At 41.7% G+C, this 19,392-nt stretch overlaps 1 protein-coding gene across 1 annotated transcript in view; it reads right to left on the bottom strand.

The window, feature by feature from the left end:
• Positions 1-19,392, bottom strand: part of dnah9 (dynein, axonemal, heavy chain 9) — a 100,096-nt gene that overhangs the window by 54,057 nt on the left and 26,647 nt on the right. Inside the window, exons 27-41 of the mRNA XM_053639227.1 lie at positions 18,242-18,398; positions 17,120-17,224; positions 13,719-13,876; positions 13,161-13,299; positions 10,346-10,633; positions 8,014-8,224; positions 7,761-7,888; positions 6,869-6,977; positions 6,501-6,648; positions 4,515-4,689; positions 4,075-4,248; positions 3,756-3,963; positions 3,035-3,200; positions 2,423-2,525; positions 557-796 (exon numbers count right to left, since the gene is read on the bottom strand). Coding sequence (XP_053495202.1) covers positions 557-796; positions 2,423-2,525; positions 3,035-3,200; positions 3,756-3,963; positions 4,075-4,248; positions 4,515-4,689; positions 6,501-6,648; positions 6,869-6,977; positions 7,761-7,888; positions 8,014-8,224; positions 10,346-10,633; positions 13,161-13,299; positions 13,719-13,876; positions 17,120-17,224; positions 18,242-18,398 — 2,509 coding nt within the window. The remainder of the gene's footprint in view (positions 1-556; positions 797-2,422; positions 2,526-3,034; positions 3,201-3,755; positions 3,964-4,074; positions 4,249-4,514; positions 4,690-6,500; positions 6,649-6,868; positions 6,978-7,760; positions 7,889-8,013; positions 8,225-10,345; positions 10,634-13,160; positions 13,300-13,718; positions 13,877-17,119; positions 17,225-18,241; positions 18,399-19,392) is intronic.

Genomic DNA, 19,392 nt, shown 5'->3' with positions numbered 1-19,392 from the left:
AGAGACATCAAAAGTCCTTTCAGTGTAGAACAAAAGTGCCAATTTTCTTGGTCTTTTGTCTGAAATGAAACAATTTCCATTGAATTATGAATAATAATAAAAAAAAAACTCAACAGGAAGAATTAATTATTCATTTAAGACCCTGTTAAGTCAGAAAGCAGCGACAGAGATATTTGCCAAGGGATTGCCCTCAGCCAAATTTTCATTTGAGTTGGTTCATTTAAATACATTAAAAGCGTAATACCTGTGAGATGTGATCTATTACCCTTTTCTTTAACTCTACTCTCCGATTAAGTCTGCCTTTAAAATCAATAGCCATTTAAAAGAGAAATTACTTCTCGGAGATGAAAGGCTTATAAAAGCAATGCCATCAATCTAATCCAGGGCATAATCAGGCCCAATGAACTTTAAATACATCTCAAACACACTCTGGAGTAACCTTTTGGGCTGGCAAGGGCATCTGGGAGGCGAGGTTGGTTAACACTGAATAATTCAATCTCTGTGGAGACAAGCAGGGTCTGAATGTGTATATATAAATATATAAATATATATATACCTGGAATATGTTTGAGAGGTCACGCAGGTTGAAGATGTAGTGGAATTTGATGGCGGTGGGCAGGAAGGTGGCACTCACGCGCTGATGAAATGCCAGAGCCAGCTGGACGAGCTGGCCGCAGCTTTTTTGAAGCACGCTGCTGAATCCTTCGCCACTCAGGTGCTGGCTCAGAATGCTGCAGTAGATGGTGTTGAGAGCCTCCACTCCAGGGAACGAGAGCGCGAACACAGAGAAATGGCGCTGCGAAGGAACGGGTTGAGAACTTTAGATAGATATAAAAGTACTTTCGAAACTGTCCTAACTGAAAGTGCATTGAATTGAACTGATTTCGTAATAGCACAGATATGAGGACTTGGGGTAAGTAAGCCAGTCAATAGTATGAGACAATTTCACTTCACCGCAACCCCATGAGAGAGACGGACAGAAAGAGAAAGGGAGATTAGACTATACAGAGAGAATAGAAGATAGTCTAATAAAATAACCCAAAGTAAAGAGTGCATTGTACGTGATGGTGCTCAAAGTGACTGTTTATCTGAAAAAGTGCGAGAAAGTGGATTACATAAGCAGATATTCGATTACGTTCCCGTCGGCAATGCGTTTTAAAACATGCATGTTCATTTTCTACTGAACAGTTGCATATTTTGGATTACTTCAAAACACTAGCACAAAATTTGAAGTATTTTCTCCGAGTTTAGTGGTTTAGTTTATGCTTCCCATGGGTAGTGTGCATCAACAAAAATCCTGTTTGGCAAAAAGCAATCATTGTAGTATGTTGGAGAATGTGTTGAAGTGTTAGAAGTTTGAGCAAGATCTACAGTAAGGGTGTAATCCCATGCCAATATCTGAATCTGTATTTGGATTTAAATCAGAAGCAAGTGTGACCTAAAGCAAAAGTTGTTTTTTTCTCCAAAATTAAATATGGACCCTACCACTATGCCCCAGAAGCACAAAAACAAGGATAGCCAGAAGCAGAAATACCAGTGATGTCTTGAATCACGATTCTTCCAATTCCTCATCACTCCAGATTATAATCTGTCTCGACTAGACCTAGAATTACTGTTTTTTTAAAAAAAAAAAAATCTAAGTCATACTGTTAATTTTTTGCTTGTATCTGCCTGCAATATTTTCTAATAATATCTCAATTACTATGCAACAATGTTTTTCAGTGTCAAATATAATTCAAAGCTCAACTGATGCATCGTTACAATACAGTATTTAACCACGCCAAATATCAAATGAATGGGTCTCAGTGTGTTTAATCCCATTTTATTGTCTAACGTCTGCTATGGTGAGACACCAGTCAGAAACACCATTTTCCCCTCGTTTCTATTCGAACGCCAGCAAGCTACACTCTGACTTTAGGCCTGGCAGCCTGTACAGTACTGGAGGTTTACTGCAGGAGGAAAAAAGACTACTGGTATTATCTGGTATAAAATAATATAATATAATATAATATAAATAAAAGAAAGCTGGGGAAAACTAAGGTTGCTGCTGGAAGTGGTATTGGTGAGTGCCACCTGCTGGCCTCACTCTGTGGTCTGTGTGGAGCCTAATGCCCCAGTGTAGTGAAGGGAACACTATACTGTAAAAACAGAACCTGAGACATAAAAAATGTGGTCATTAAAAATCCCAGGACAGTTCTCGTAAGAGAGTAGGGGTATAACCCCGGTGTCCTGCCGAAATTCCCCCATTGGCTCTTATCTATAATGCCCCCCTAATAATCCCCATCTCTGAATTGGCTACATCACTCTGTCCTCTCCACTGATAGCTGGTGTGTGCTGGGCATTCTGGCGCAATAAATGTGGTATTTTGTGTGTGTGTGTGTGTGTGTGTGTGTGTGTGTGTGAGTGTGTAAGAACTTGCAACCTGAAGACGTGGATTAATAGTGAAGCTTCCCGCTGTGGGGTTCATGCAGGACACGTACTGCACGTTGTGGATCTCCTTCAGCTGCAGCTTACTTCTATCGTACCTGTGAGGAAACAACACACACACACACACACACACACTCACTTAGCATGCACAGCTTGCCTTTGCCCAAATCCACTAGAAGATTTACTGACCTCAGCTATTTCTCACTATTTTAAATCTTACACACCCCAGACATGCTGCGAAACCGAGTGTGCACTCTACCCGTCTCTGCAAATAAAATCTGCCATATTTTGTCACCATTTGCTCAATCTAATACAATTTCTTCAGCAAATATCACATACTGTAACCATCTCAGCCAGAATAACACCCTGATTGCGTACATCATCGCAATTACCCGCTTAATTGACATCCGCACCAACGCGGGCAAACGCTCAGGGGCAACGATATTCTTAGCAGCACTGAATCACAAATTTGTTTATTTGAGCTTCTAATAATTTGGCTCCAACACACTGGTTCATAATTCACAAGCCAGGCTTATGCAGGCGATCCAGACCTGCGCTTGTTAATATTAATAATGCTAAATAAGCAAAGTGGAAAAGTTTCGAGTACCAGTGATTGTAGTCCATGTGTTGGCGGATTAGCGTGTGAGGTTGCACCGTGCCGTAGGCGTCCACTTCCGGCATGTTCATGTCGTCGATAAAGTAGACGAGTCTCTTGCTTCCTGGAGGGCCGTAGTTCCTTCCTGCTTTCTTCTCTAAAGGTTTTTCCAAGACGGCTAGAGCGGTCGCATAGAAAGGAAACAATTAATCCAGCCTTGTTTTTGTCTAAACACAGTGTGTGCATTTGTTTTGTTTTGTTAAAACAGTTTTGCACTACTGCACATGCAAACCAGACAAACACAGCTAATGAACCATCAGTCTGCAGTCTCTTTGAGTACGTATGAGATCGCAGCAGCAAAATATTAATATAAAACAATTAGCGCAGCAAATCCCAATCACGCCCAGCACTGCGTACAATCTGCCTGTTCGTTTCTGATGTGCATGCTACATTTTGCTACAGCGGTCTCTGGTATGGATGAGATGCGCTGAGGAAGCATCAGGGACACATGGCTACACACACCACACATGATGAATATCAAACCCAGAAGATTGACGAGGCACAGGAGGACACAAAAAAAAGCAGATGAAATCGCTACTCGTGTTGTTACAGTTTAAAGCTCCCCACCTACCCCTAACCTCAAGTTAAAAAAAACAAAAACATGCTCTGTTGTTGTCCAAAGATGAATGCAATTTCAATAAAATAAATGCACGGCTCTGTTTCGTATACATACCTTGCAGCATGGCTGACGTGGTGTAGTAGTTGAAGGGGACGTTTTTGATGGTGTATTTTTCAGGGTCTAAGGAACTAAGTTTGCTGCCTACAAGCACAGATTTGCCAGTGCCGGCGTTTCCTACGAGCATGACAGGCCTTCTCTTTTCCAAAAGACGATCCATAAAGTAGCTCACCCGAATGGTCTCTGTGGTGTGCACCAGACACGCCTATACAGAGGAAAGGCCATTAAACACAAGGACATGGAAGCCATAAACTAATCTAATGCCCCATTAGCTCTAATGACAAGTAAATGGAAAAAAAAAAAGTCTCAGACCAACCTGTAGAGGTATATCTGGATCCATTTCAAACTTAGGCACCATCTTAGACCACGGCTCAAACTTCTTCGTCTCCGGGTCGATGTAGTAGTCAAACACGGTGCCTTGAGAGGGGAACTTGATGGTTTTGAACTCAGTAACCCACCACTTACTGAACTCCACTCTGTAATCAACCAGCTGTGTAGACACATGCAAATCTCAAGGCTGCCCTTAATTTTATTCGCCTGAATGATAAATGCTTAATAATACCCCCCAAAAAAACAAAACCAACCCTGCCCCCCCAGAAAAAAAAAAAACTACACAGTATTCATCATACTTTAACTGCCAGCATGGAAAAATAAACAAATTAGCAAAATTAAATACCATCTGTGGCATTATCTTCGACAGAGCCTTAATAGTTTGTACATTTTTGAACGGTGAACAGTGTGAGAGAAATCACGTACCTGATCTTGAAATAGAGCCCCACCGAAGGCCCAGATGGCAGCGAAGACAAAGTAGAGCTCGTAGAGTTCTTTATGGCAGTCTGGAGGAGTGTGCTCGGGGGTTAGCAGACATTCTAAGAGGTGGCACAGCATCTGGACCATACTCTGCTCCGGAACCGGGATGATTTTTTTAAATCTGGAGGAAAAACACTGACAGCTGTGACAATGTGACCACCATGAATATGGTGCCAGTGACTGAACTTATTACAGAAGAACAGCATAACATACTGTACAAGTTATATTATAACTAATTGTGCTCTACTCAGAGTCAAGTTAAAATATGAAATTCCAGTTGCGGCAGTGGTGGCTTGGCAGGGCGCAGTGATGGCTTGGTGGGTGGCAGTGGTGGCTTGGCAGGGGGCAGTGGTGGCTTGGCGGTTAAGGCTCTGGGTTACTGATCAGAAGGTCGGGGGTTCAGGCCCCAGCACTGCCAGGCTCTGGGTTACTGATCGGAAGGTCAGGGGTACCAAGCTGCCTCTGTTGGGCCCTTGAGAGGGCCCTTAACCCTCTCTCCAGGGGCGCTGCATCATGGCTGACCCTGCGCTCTGACCCCAACTTCCTAACATGCTCTGATATGTGAAGAAAAGAATTTCACTGTGCTGTAATGTATACGTGATCAATAAAGACTCATTATCATTATAAATATGATACTATACTGTATATTATAAATAACTGATCATCAAAGCCCCTGAAGAGGTCATGAAAAGATTTGTATTAATACGTGTTCATACAGGAGCTCAAAAGAGATGCATCAGAGACAGGAGTTCTCTCCTTCTCTCAAGGACCTCATTTTAAACGCATTATTATAATAAAGTTATGAGATGCTCCTAACCACAGCAGATGACGGCTCAGTCGGCTTATTCGTTTAACTGTAGGCATATTCGCTTTATAAGAGAACGCTCATTAACCAAAACATGGCGAGGGTTTATCCATTCAAGAACGCAAAATAGAAAATTGATTATGAGGCGTATGAAGAAAGCAAATCATTCGCACACATGACCGTGATTTCGCATCTCACGGTCACATTAACTCGTTTGTATGCACAATTTAGCACATTGGCACTAGCTAAAACATGTCCTGTATATAATCATTATATCATACGCATCGCTCTATAAATCTAAATTAAGTTTATCCTATTATGGTTGGTAAAACCATCCAGCCATCCATCCATCCATCCAGAGGACACCCTGGATGGGGTGCCAACATTCACACACCCATTCACACACTACAGACAATTTAGAAATGCTAATCAGCCTACAACACATGTCTTTCAACTGGGGGAGGAAACCCTCTCTGTACACAGGGTGGAGGTGGGAATTGAACCCCCAACCCCGGAGGTGCAAGGTAATTAGGCTAACGGGTGGTTTAAACCCATATCGTTCAATCAAGAAAACAAATTGCAGTACTCACAAATTCATATGATAATCACCACTATGACTATGCATTATTACTAGATGTTTATTTAAAGCTTTGCCTTCTTCTTATGTGCATATCAGAATTGTTTGTCAAAACTGTTTTTTTTTTTACTGTCTTTTAATTGCTTTGTTGTATTGCAATTGGCATAATTTCCACATTTTTGATCCTTCCCTCAGTGTTTCTTTCTCTTTCTCCTGCTTAAAGACAAGTGCTTGTGTTCTAGATGCTACCGGGAAAAAAAAAAAAACTTCTTCCCAAACAGCGCTACACGAAATAAACCTGGTAACCTTTGAGGCACAAATAAAAGAGCTCCAATAACTGCAATAAAATATAATAATAAAAATAAACCTTTCCCTGTAAATATATTAATAAAGGTCAATATTTAGGCATATATCATTTGAACTTAAGTTGCTGACATCATTTGAAATATGGTCCGAATCCTAGCATCATTTCGATGGAAGAAAAATGGAGAAAACAAAATGACATGCCATATGACAGTACAAGCTGACAGCACAACCTTTTTCATGTTACCTTGATCTGAGAGTATCGAGGCATGGTGGGAGGTACTTGTCAAACAAAATGGTCAGATTGGCTTTCTCAGACTGAATTTCTCTCCTGTCAATCCAACTGGTCACTGGTGGATTCCATCCTAAATCCGCTTGGTTGATGTACAATATACCTGGAAGAAAACACAGTTTGATACTCACAAGCGCAAGAGCACACCAGAACTATACTAAACAATGTAAACATACCGCATTCGAGCTCTAGGTTGAAGAGTTCTGAATCATCACTACATATCTATAAAAGTTCTGTCAAATACTCTGAAAACTTCTTTTCCACTCTAAGGTGGAAAGGAGAGGTTCTTCTATAAGAGTAAGTGTGATAGAAGGCACTTGGACCTGCTCTGGAGACTGTAGCAGGGGTAGCAGTGCGGAGGTGGCTAATCTCGAACACCAGCCTCATCGTGGGGTTCAGAGGAATCCGCTCATTACTGGCCAGAGTCAGCACCTACAACGTTCCACACCAACGCATACACACATGCACTCACGTTTCAGTTTGAAAAATACTGTGTAACATGATTTGTTGGTTCTGTTAACCTAACTAGCTGACTAATTACATACATTTAAAGTGCACCTATTATGGTTTTTCAGATATTACCTTTCCTGTAGTGTGTTATCGAGCTGTTTGTGAATGTAAAAAGTCTGCAAAGTTTCAAAAATCAAAGCGCAGGACGAACGGAGTTATTGACTCCCAAAAGAAGGAATCGATTCTGAAGAGCTGAAACGAGTCGTTTGTAATTCCAGACTTACTTCCTGTACTAACCTACCTAGGTTTGTAACAAAAAAACCCGCCTCTGTTCTTCATCGGCTGCTCGCGAACAGACGGCGCTGAAAGTCGTTATGGTAGTGGGCGTTTCCTTTTCGAAACACACTGACAGTGGTAGACCAATCACAACAGACTGGGACATCTGACTAATCAGAGCAGAGTATGCTCTCTGAAAGGAGGAGTTTAGAACGAATCCTTTAGAACGGATCACTGAACGAGTCGTTTGTGACCCTGGGGGGGGGGGGGGGGGATATATGTAATGCTGCAATTCAAATTATGAGCACGTTAAAGTGTTTTTTGACCTCGGATGTGTGTAAATCTCTTGTATGAGACCTTTAAAACAAAATTAGGCAGGTTTCAAAAGCATAATCGGTGCGCTTTAAATAATTACACATTGTCAAAGATGCAAGCCGAGCAGATGAAATGGCATTCACTGAGCTGAAACATGAAAGCTCGGAGCTGTACCTTGTTATCGTCCATTACTGTGTTCAAAGACTCAATCCACATTGGATCGATATCTCCGTCCAGCACAATCCACTTGGGCCCGGCGTGGCTGATGTTGGCCAACTCGCGCATGATATTAGAAAACAGCCCTGAAATGAAATCCTATTCTCAGTGTCATGCTACAAAACAACAGGCAATGGGGGAAAATGTGCAGAATCGTTTAAAAAGAAAGCCTTTTGGAATGGAAGGCAAGAAATGCAGAGCCAGCCCTCACCGTCTTTCCACTCTCTTGTGGCTGGGTTTATGATGCCGAAAAGCTCATCATTGGTGACAGCTTTGGGGTTAAGGTCGGCCCATACGGGCCTGCGCTTCATGTTCTGGTAGGTTTTGTGGAGAGACTTGAGTACTTGTGATTTGCCCGTGCCGGCGTTGCCAACCACAAACACGGAGTGTCGAACAGCCAACAGCTCCTCTAGCTGAACCACCTGCAGAAAACAAGTTTCAGTTTTTAAGTGCAGCTTTATACAGATCCGTTCCTGAATCCAACACCACACTGGAATACTGTAGAATACATCATCAGCTGGTGTAGGATTGTGCTGGCAGGGCTTGTCTCTCACAAACGACATCCCTGATGAAGATCAGGCTGCTCAGCGAGACCCATCTGGCTGAATACTGAACGATTGGGACATTTCTGGAGTGTGATAAGAACAAGAAGCATTAAACGAGAGAAGCCATCAGAGAGGAGGCAGTGGGAGACAGGGTGTGAGATGAGTGGGAAAGAGACAGACGGTGAGAAAGAGATGAAAGCTACAGAGAGAACGACCAAGAAACGAAATAGACAGAGAGAGACAGAGGGAATGTGATTGAGAGATGGCATGTTCAATCAATGGCATTGACGTGGTTTCCCGTTGGGCTCCTCAGAGCTGTTTCAGTGGTTCAAAGGAACGAATGATTGCATCTTTGAAGCAATGGCTGTCAGCTGGTTCGTCGGGGACAGTGGCTAAGGGTTAATTCCGTGCACCCCTCCTCGTCTCCGCTCTTCCTTTCTTGTACAAATCACAGAGGAAGAGGGGCATCAAAGTGCGGGGCACAGCTGAGCTAGAGTCAGGTACCTGAGCATCTTCGCCTGCACCATGGCAGGGGTTAAAATCCTCACTCAGAGCTCAGCCTCCACTGATGGAGTGCTGTTATCCTGTTTGGGTGGCTCTTTGACCTGTTCGAGATTGCACTTATTTCCCTTGGCTCTGGCGGGAGCGATGGCGCTGATAGCCGAGACTCGCCCTAATGCTGGAAATTAGAACTCAACCCCAGCACCTGAGGCACTATCACACTGTAATTTCTGTTTCCTTATATTTGTCCAATATATCCAGTTTCAGACTCCTTTGACGCTAATGTCTATTTGGCACAAACACACCAGTGGGTTTATGGCTCTTAACGGAAGGCAATGTGCAAGAAAAGCAGAGCTGGCAAGGAGAAAAAGGGAGGGGGGGGAGGGGGGAAGAGTGATTGCAGCATCAGGGCCATTCCCTAGCTCTCTGCTGATGACACCTTGACATTTTGAGCTCTTCCGAACCTCTCACTAGAGAGATATGCCCTGTAACACCTGTCAACTGTGGGCTGATATGAGATGACAGCTCTTTGAGGAGTAATGGTTACATTTAGAAGCTTATTATGCTGCATGAACAAGCAACCTACAGGAGTTAGCAACAGCACCAAAAATCATTTGGTTATTCGGATTACTGAAATATAATGCCTGTCTATTGGATAAAGCGTACGTCAGTCTTAAATGGTGCATTTGAACATATGCAGTATATCATCCATATGTGACCTTGCTGAGAGATTGAGGGTAGGTAAGGGAGAGAGAGAGAGATAATAGAGAATGTCAGGGAGTGAGAGACTGAGATAATAGTGAGGTAATAGAGCGAGAGAGAGAGAGAGAGAGAGAGAGAGAGAGAGAGAAGTCTGTCCTTGTCATGTTCCTCTAAACAAGACTGCTGTCTCAAGCAGCTTGAGCATAATATAGTTTAGGGGATACCTGCACTTTCAGCCTGAAATCTGAAGCCACTCGTTCATTCGTTTATTCATTCATATTCAGTAACTGCTTGTGGCAGTGGGGACAGGGTCAGGCACCGGGCGTGAGTGTGTGGAGGAGTCACAGAGAAATAGTGGGTAATGTGCGAGCAAGTACACTGGTGTGTGGTTTAGAATGAAGTGTTTTTATAGTCTGTGTGTGTTTGAATAAGATTCTGTTGACGCTGCAAAGAGAGAGCAAGACAGACAGCCTTGTGAAACTTTATTCATCAAATACAATTTGATGAGTAAAGTGCTGAAAATAGCTTAATAAAGCATCAATAAAAAGACAGCATCACACTCTCTAAAGCCTGCTTTCGGTGTCCTTGTTCCCCTCGGTGCCTATCGGCGTTCTACACTAGTGTATCCTGGTCAGGGTGGTCGTCGTGGATACAGAGCAAAATGCACACACACACACACACACACACACACACCTTGGGGAAATTTAGTGTAAGCACTCTAGTAGTATGATTTTGTGAGGTAGGCGGACCTGAAGTGGAGGACCTGAAGAAAACCCAATGCGCAGGCTCCCTCACCTTAAGCACAAAGTTGTCTTCGGCCTGCAGTTTGAGGTCCAGTACAGACTGTTTGACGAACTTCTCAAAGTCCAGGTCCCTCTTACGGGGGACATCCAGAGCAGGGAACAGGTCTCCAATGAGACCCATGAAGACGGGCATGTCATCAGTCACTATCTTGGGCACGTTAAAATCTCTCAGCGCCCTCATGAGCACTTGATCCTCGGGCCGTTCTGGATCGCCTCTCTTCAGAGACCCGGCCACCACCAGCACAGACTTGATGGCTCGCAATCCCCAGTCGTAGTGATCCTGAGTTATAAGAGTGGGTCAGAGGAAACCAAATCTAATATGGCACACGACACAATTCCACACTGTATCAACACTTTGTCTACGTTATGTTCTGAAAGTCTACCTAGTAGCACATTTTGAACAGTTTTCATTTAATACTTTACAACAACAGTACATGAATAATCATGCACTAATATTAATACTTAGTTAAAAAAATACGAACTAATAAATTAAGGCATGTACTAATCACAACCTAATGAAGAGCACGAATAACGACTACCTTAAGTACATGTTTGTTAGTATATATATTCATTAACACATCAGGGGTAAACTAAATCAAACATGCTCTATAAGAAAGAACATGAATTAAACATGCCTAATTTCGAGTGGTACGCAAACATCATCGGATGGCGCTGAATCGCTTTCATAATTCACATCGATCCTCCTTATCGAACGTAGAAAGACGCACCAACGATAAACACCAGTCGTTTCATCTCAACGCCATCCAATAATGTTTGAACTTCATTCAGGTATTAGTGCATGATTATTCAGTTGACATAATTTACAGCTATTGTAAATTGTTACCGATATCTTAAATGCTTTTTACATATTTGAAAAGTGCTGCTTGAAGAAGAAGAATACTCATAACGATACACAGTAGTAGAGAACAGCTTAAGATGAGCAACCCCAAGTACTTAGACAGCCATATTCAAAACAAATCGAAGAGCAAACAATTTTATTCATGATGTAAACACGGACAATACTGAAAGAGTTCTCAAAAGAGAGGGAATATTCCATCATCATATGAATACATATGTATTATTATAAAGTTCTTGGCTCAGACTGTGTGGTTGCTCATGACAAGGTAAAGAAGTGCAGCTAAAGTTACAGTTCGATCGTTTACAAAATACACAATTGTATTCATTGCTTTATAAGAAACAGTACAGTTCTTTGTGCATTTAATTATAAATATATGATGTGCATCAGATTATTCAGAAATGTTGACATCACTCATTTTCTCAATCAAGCTCTAACAAGATTAAATTGAGCCAATAGACCAACTATGTGTTTAGACTATGAAAGAGCCATAATGCTTTTATCAACAATATTGTATTTTTTTTTTAAAAATCTGATTTAACAAAGTAACAAAAACAAACAAACAAAAAAATTATGCTCATCTTACCCTGTTACTCACTATACAGTATCATTAAAATTATTTATCATGCTATAAAGAAGTGGTGACCTTTTTGCCAGGAAAATATTTGAGTGCCTTAAAATACCGAAGTCAAATGCAGTAGGTTATAACTGCCATAAAAAGTCAAACGGTCTTGCTGCAACTGTCAAAATGTGGCCTTTGTAGAAAATGGAGAGAGGTGTAAAATGGAATTAGAAGGAACAGTGCTTTCTTTAAAATATTATTTTAACAGATAAACTTTCTCGCCAGCCTCATGGGATGGCAATGCTGGCTGTAACTGTAATCTGGAATATTTCAGATTTTTTCAAGCTAACCTTTATCTGCTACATCTACTGCATATAGGCAATTGCCACTGATAAAAAAAACAAAAACATTCTTGCATTAATAAAACTAAAACAAAAACAAAAAAAGTGGAAAACCCACTGACTTGACAAACTCATAATAAAGGCCTAAAAGCAGTTATTAAATTTGGTCAATAAAGGTTTAAAATATGGGAATTCAAAATTACACCTGTTGAACTCTAAAAAAGAATCAAATCAAATAAAGGTGTTAGGATGAGAGATTATCTTATTGACTTTCATCAGCATCCAAATCAATAAAAAGTAATTCCACTTATTCTGCACTCTTCGTGAGCAATCACGGGAAACTGAGACACTTATGAGTTCAACTGTAGAAATGCCGAGTAACACGATAACACTAAACCTCTAAATTATTCCCTTGGGAAATTGTCCCAGTTTTCTTAGGTCAAATTCTGGCACTGCTACAGCCTGCTGTGGAAGCGAAATGAGCCATGCTCACTGTGTGGGATGCATAGCATACTCTATGTCTGCTGTCGCATCATATCACGGGGTCTGGATCTGTGAGGTCATATATGCGTAAGAAGGTAGATAGTGCTTTACTCTGTGTCTGGTACACTGTCCTGTGAGCAACAGTTTAAAGAAAATGTTGGGCTTCACATGCCAAAAGTGTCCATCATAATCACCCATACGCTCCGGATGCAGGAAATGGTCTGCACTTCCAAAGTGCTTTACACTGTGTCTCATTCACCCATTCACACACACTCACACACCAATGGTAGCAGAGCTGCCATGTAAGGTACTAGCTTGCCATCAACTTGGAGCAACTTGGGCTTCAGTGTCTTGCCCAAGGACACTTCGGTATGTGTAGTTGCATGGGCCGAGAATCGAACCACCAACCCTACGATTAGTGGACAACCCGCTCTACAACCTGAGCCACAGCTGCCCCATTGTCTCTACAGTAGAGTAGAGATTACTTTGGGAAACACTAAAGAATGTTTAAAGATTGAGTTTGAGAGTAGATTTTTAACCATCTCAATGCTGGAATGTCCTTTACCTGTTTGGACAGAAGCTCCTTGCAGAGCTGGTAGAGTGTGATGAACTTCCTGGCCAACAGTCTGGCCTCGATAAAGCCTTCTGCTACCAACATGATCTCACAGATGAGTTCAAAGTCCGGCACTACCATGGCACAGGGCCTGCAGGAGAACCATGAAGATACTCACACACATAAATGCAGTTACATTTATATAGCGCTTTTCTAGACACTCAAAGCACTTTACATAGTATTGGGGGGGGCTCCTTAACCACCACCAGAAGACCGAATAAACACCAGCTATGACAGAGAAAGACCAATGGGGGAATTTCGCCAGGACGCCGGGGTTATACACCTACTGCTTTAAGAGCTACTCTAATAGACGGCATACAAGATCTGTGTTAGATTTATACAGAAAATACACAGCAAAAGCATGCCATGATTAAGTATGGAATAAAACACAACTTTTTTTTTTTTTTTTTTTTAACAATAACAGCATATCCTAAATGGTTGTATTTTATTCCTCTTATACCAACACAATTTGCCAACACTTACAAATTTTTATTGATATCCCACACTTACCGAAAGAGAGCTTTCAGATTCTCAGGCAGCTCCGTCCTGCCGGCGTAGCCTGGATTCATCGTGATAAAGATACCCACAGAAGGAACCAGGTTCACTTCCTCACCCATGAAGTTAAAACGTTTCTTCTTATCCCGAATGGCATCCTGGATACTTTTTACCTGATAAACACCACAGACACCTGATGCTAAGGATCAAACTGGAGGATCATTTAAATGCTTTACAGCTACTCTCGAATGCCTGGTGTATTATGCATCTTTAATGAAATCATAAGACGGCTTTGATAACATTCTCTACAGAAGTATTTGAGGTGGTTGTAATGCTCACCCAAAGACTGCGTTGCTGTCAATGAGCTAGATGTATTTAATCCATTTATGCGCCACTTCAAGTTAAGAAGTGGAGGTTAAATAAGCACAATGCTTTTCATGGAATGCTTTTCATCGAGGAAAAATCGCAGCGTTTTGCTTCGAGCGTAACTCAGACGTTGCGCCAAACATGCAAGGCAGACATCACATAGCCATATGCTCTAGCTCTTCATCCTATCTCTCTCATCGAGCCTGTTTGATTGCCAAGTGAGAGCAAATTCAGCTGTACATCAGATTAATATTCACTGGGGATGGCATCAATTGCACTGCACATCAGAAAATCACATCATATAATATATTCCACCTGTGCGGCGGCACATTGGAAGCAGTTTAGTGGTTGCTAAATGCAAATTATTCAGGGGAAGAAAAAAAAAAATACCCTCACAGCACTCAATGATGCAGATAAACAGTGGCATTAGACCATTATAATGCCAGCGTCATGTAGGCTATAATAGAGATGGTGTCCTCGAGTGAACTCCAAATCCATAAGTCTTTTCACATTATATCTTAGAGGTGAGCATCTCAACTGAATGATGGATCAAATCAAAGTAAGTTCTGCTCCAAAGGAAATTGAATTTACTTGAAAAATCATGCCCAGTTTGGGGAAAATGGAGAAGAATCAGTTAAATTGCCACATCTTTTCCACTAGTAGCATTTACGAGGAAAATAAAGCGTTCCATATTAAGGAGCCCATTTACCACTAGTGCTGTGCCTCCCATAGTGAAAAGCTGAGCTGGGCTAATTTGTCTCAATACTGATATGTCTGCTGGCTTCCTTCTGTTTGTTTTCGCCTAAGCAACAGTTCTCACATACAAAACCTAAACGCCGTGTATTCTCTCATCCTGTCTGCAGTTGGGCTTAAATAGAATGGATTATCAAACGATCCTCCACCACCGAAAAGCCACTCTGTGTTGCGAGTGCACGGGAACACGGGGCACATTAACGCCCCAGCACAGCTTCACTGATGTTCTCAAACTTGGTAAGATTATTCTTTCCAAGCGCACCGCCAAAATAAATGGAACGTTGATTCATTATTCATCACAGCACCCGAAAAACACATACATTGCTCTGACATTTTGAGGATTCAGACAGTGCCGTTGATGCTTAAAGACAGCCCACCTTTGCTTTCATTCTCAGCTATCTCTGAGTCACCAGTCCCTGAAATGTGCCGTTAAACAGTTTCTGTGGTAGTGTAGCACAGTTCTTGGAAAAAACGCGCCACCGTAACGTTCACCGGTCATTCAGGTTTATGAAACTATCCATCATCAGGGGTAGATTATGTCTGCAGGCAGGTATTTGTGACCGTGTAATTAAGATTTACTTTGTCGTGTAATTTCTCAAGAATGTGCCACATAAAAGCCTGACAGGCCCACTCTAAAAGCAAATGTACAGCAAAATGCCTTTCGTAACTGCTAATTAAAACAACTTGAGATTTAACCCAATGGTACATTAGAGGTTTTCCTTGAGCATGGCCGGTTCTGAGTTTTGCTCTGAGCAGCTGAGTGTGAAAAGTGTTGTGCCAATTTTAGAGAACTCTGGCTGTGACACATAGAGAAGGATTTACCGTCCAGACCTACTGGAAATGTTCCTATAGATTTACGCTGAATGATTAGACTGATTGGCCATTATGCTAAGCCACAAACACCACCTATCAAGCCCCTATTGGTGTAAGGGTCTGAATTTGTACCGATACTCATTCTTTTATGGCCATACTGAACTAGATAAGCGGATTATTTAGATTTTTTTTTAAACAAAAAAACACGGATAACCATAAAACCCGAACCAAGTCAGAACGGCTCAGATTAAAAATGAGCTCCAAACTAAAATGGACTAAATACGACACAACATGCTGTTAGTGCTGGTCTTTCAGTCTGAGCTTGTTAAACAGCTGGACTTTGATGATTTGGTAAATGAGATTGTGAGGAGAAAAGCAAGAAAGAAGCCAGTTGCCTGTCTTCTGCTTAGTACTAAGGATACTGAAGCACTTCATATTATAGGCTTGTGCGATAGAACAATGTACTGTAATCATCTCTACATAATTTTACACTGCCATAATACCCTGTGACATTTACTCAGATTATATTGTATTACTAGATCTGCTAACCTTTACGCATTTTGCGTAGGAGCTGTGCAATTTAACAGCCGAGTACACTAGTACAAACAGTCATACAAAAATACAAACAAAAAAAAAGCAGTCTTCTTCTTCCCAGGAAAACAGGAAATAAGGAATATTTCCTTTGAAATGATTTCCCAGGTGTTTTTGAACTCAGGCGGTTTGATTTTAACTAATACTGGAAACCTGTTCCCCTTCCCACATCTCACATGTTCTTGACTGGACTCACACCCAGGGTAGCAAGGGCACCCCTGCTTTATGTCAAGGTAATAACTATATAACAAGTATACCACTAACATCAGTTAACTATATTTATTAGGGATGCCACCAAAACATTTTGTTTGAAAATGGTCAGCACTTTCAAGGGGGGGGGGGGGGGTTGTCTGGGGGGGGATGGAATTTTGACCTAAAAAAGATTAAAACATGCCTGCAAAGACGTGTCAAATCGAACATTTCACAAATAATGTTAATCGAGATTATAATTAAAAAGTGATTAAAGGAGCTCAGACTCATTTAAACACCTTTGAGCAGCAGATCAACCGTGAAAAACGTCAGCCAGGTGGCCAGTTAGACTACTGATTAGTAAAATGATTAAACTGAAAATGTACCTTTATGTTTGTTTACTGTTTATTTGTACATTACTGCAGAATCACCTTAAAATCCATCATGCGTTCAGGAGTATTTTCATTGCCGCTGCCAGCAAACAGCTGATAATATTATTATGCCTTCCCCTTATTCTGCTTAAACCTGAAATGGTGCAAATGCTTGCTTATTTTTTTAAGCTATCAATTTTAAACGATTCGATCGTGTATCACGGATTTTTTATTGTGTATGCGGTAAAATCACGAGCATGTTAAATCAACGTCGCACAAGCATACCTACTAATCCGTTCCAGAGTTAACGTCATGCGTGAGGTGAAAACTCACCTGCACCGCGACCACAGACAGCACCTCCACTGAGATCCTGTTAAACTCATCGAAGCAGCCCCAGGCGCCTGTCTGCGCCAGGCCTTTGTAGATGTTGCCACAGGACTATGGGATGTGAAAGACAAGAGAGAAAAGGAGGCAGGGTGAGAATGTTACATGCTGGTTAGAGTCTCAACTGAATCACTTCAGAACAGATGATAGTGAATAGATGCGGTGCGACGACCGAATCGTAGCTACGTTCCGGCGTTCCCTTTTTATCGCTCGAGTCATGAGAATGCTGCATAATTTGCACACCGTCCACGGCCAATAAGCGTCAATGGCCTAGTGTTTGCTAATATCCCTGCATTTAATTCATATTCAAAAAGCATCATGCAATAACTCTAAGCAGAGCAGCAGAGCCTCTTTACGTGCAGGGGAACACAATGTTAAATATCAAGGGAGGAAGAACTCTGACACAAATGAGTGTTGATTGATTGTGGATATGTGTGATCCTAAAGCCCCGTCCCCGTTCATTTTTTTTTTTATTAGCCTCTCTGTATTTAATTTGATTCTCTTTCTCACTCTGACCAGTATGATACTGCAGTGTACAACCAGGTCCAGTAATGATGCAGCAGGTACAAGCTGGATAAAGAGATTAGTCCTGTGTCTCTATTGACTGTCATATTATAGGGCCTTTTCTCCCGACTAGTGAATACAGCGACAAGCAGCAACGAGGCCGGAATACTGAGGAGATAGGTGACAAGGCTTAGGAGGTAAATAAGCCTAGGCATCAGAGCTTTACTAATCTGCTGGCCTCCATGTTGGCAGAGGACAGCTTTGCTTTGCTTTAATACACAGCTCAGGAGATGATGGACAAGGAAGAAAAGAAGAAAGGAGAAAGAGAGAGCGAGAAAGGAGGACATGTGCTGCAGGGTATAAGCAGCGTTCGGAAAAACACACATTCATCAGCAAACCTGCGGTGAACTCACCGACCCTAATTTCCTCTTAATTAAAACAACATGCCAAGAGTTGTGCGCTGAAGTTGAGGTGAATGCAGATGCAAAAAAACAAAAACAAAAAAAACGGTCTCCCAGAAAGAAGAAAATAAACGACTGAAGATCTACACATGGCAGAGTCTTTCACCTTGTAGTCCATCTGCTCGGAGCAGTTGAAGACGTACACCATGATGCCGAGCGCTCGGCCCAGGTCCTTGGTGGTCTCGGTTTTCCCCGTGCCTGCCGGACCAGCTGGGGCTCCGCTCATGGTCAGATGGAGGGACTGGGTCAGTGTGATGTAGCATCTGTGACGGTCACACACACAAGCATGTCCACACAATATCCATTTGGCAAATTTAAATAAATAAATAAATAAATCAGTTATTCATTTATTTGATTTTGGGAAATATTTGTTAATATCAATATCTTTGTGTACTGTAACTAAACATGAGCTTACACAGAGCCTAATTTAGTTAAAAAGTAGATGCTGCCCCATTAGTTCCCAGAAACATTTTCCCTAATGACAGTTTATGATTATAGGAAGCAATAACCTTTCTTACACCGTTAGAGTCCCAAAACATAATGGAGCCATCTGCACCGCTAGCATTTCTCACCGCATTCATCTCAACATGGATGAAAGACAGAGTTACAGGTCAACGGACTATTCCAGGAGCTATGAAACCCCCCTCCACCACCATATGCTTGGTAAGACTCTGCGCCATTGATTTCTCCATCAAAGACATGCATTTCCGCTTTGTTGTTGTTTCAAAGACATCCAGAATCCATTTGGGGCATTTTTAGTATAAACAGCTTGCTGAAGAGCTTCAGCAACTTGCTATCTGCTTTTAACAGGAAAGTGTTTAATGGGACACTTTCTTTCTTTATTGGGCTCTGAAGCTTGCGCTACAACTGTGATGAGCTGTGTGTGTGTTGGGAAGACTAAAATCAGCAAGCCTGAAAAGGAAGTTTCAAGTGCTGTCTTCCTATCCACATCTGCTTGCTATACACACTAGGTGACTCATTTGCCTAAACTGTAAAGTCATCCTAAACTTTAGAATCTGCATAAACTTTATAGTTCAAACGTTCCAAAAACACTTTCAAGCCCGGGTCTCACCCTTATTTTAGCTGATAATCTTACCTGGATACTGTAGATTTGTACATAAGCACTGTTGCTGTAATCAAAATCCCTGTCCTGTGGTTATCCCAGGACTCTTATTCACAATACCCTCATACTGAGCACCCTTTCAACATGCTTAGTATGTTAGCCTTCACTCTTCACACTACCAGCTGTATACTGTA

The sequence above is a fragment of the Ictalurus furcatus genome, chromosome 13 (genome assembly GCF_023375685.1).
Source record: "Ictalurus furcatus strain D&B chromosome 13, Billie_1.0, whole genome shotgun sequence".
Classification (NCBI taxonomy): Eukaryota; Metazoa; Chordata; class Actinopteri; order Siluriformes; family Ictaluridae; genus Ictalurus; species Ictalurus furcatus.
Note: the sequence above shows the minus strand (reverse complement) of the source record. Positions and strands in the feature narration are given on the sequence as shown.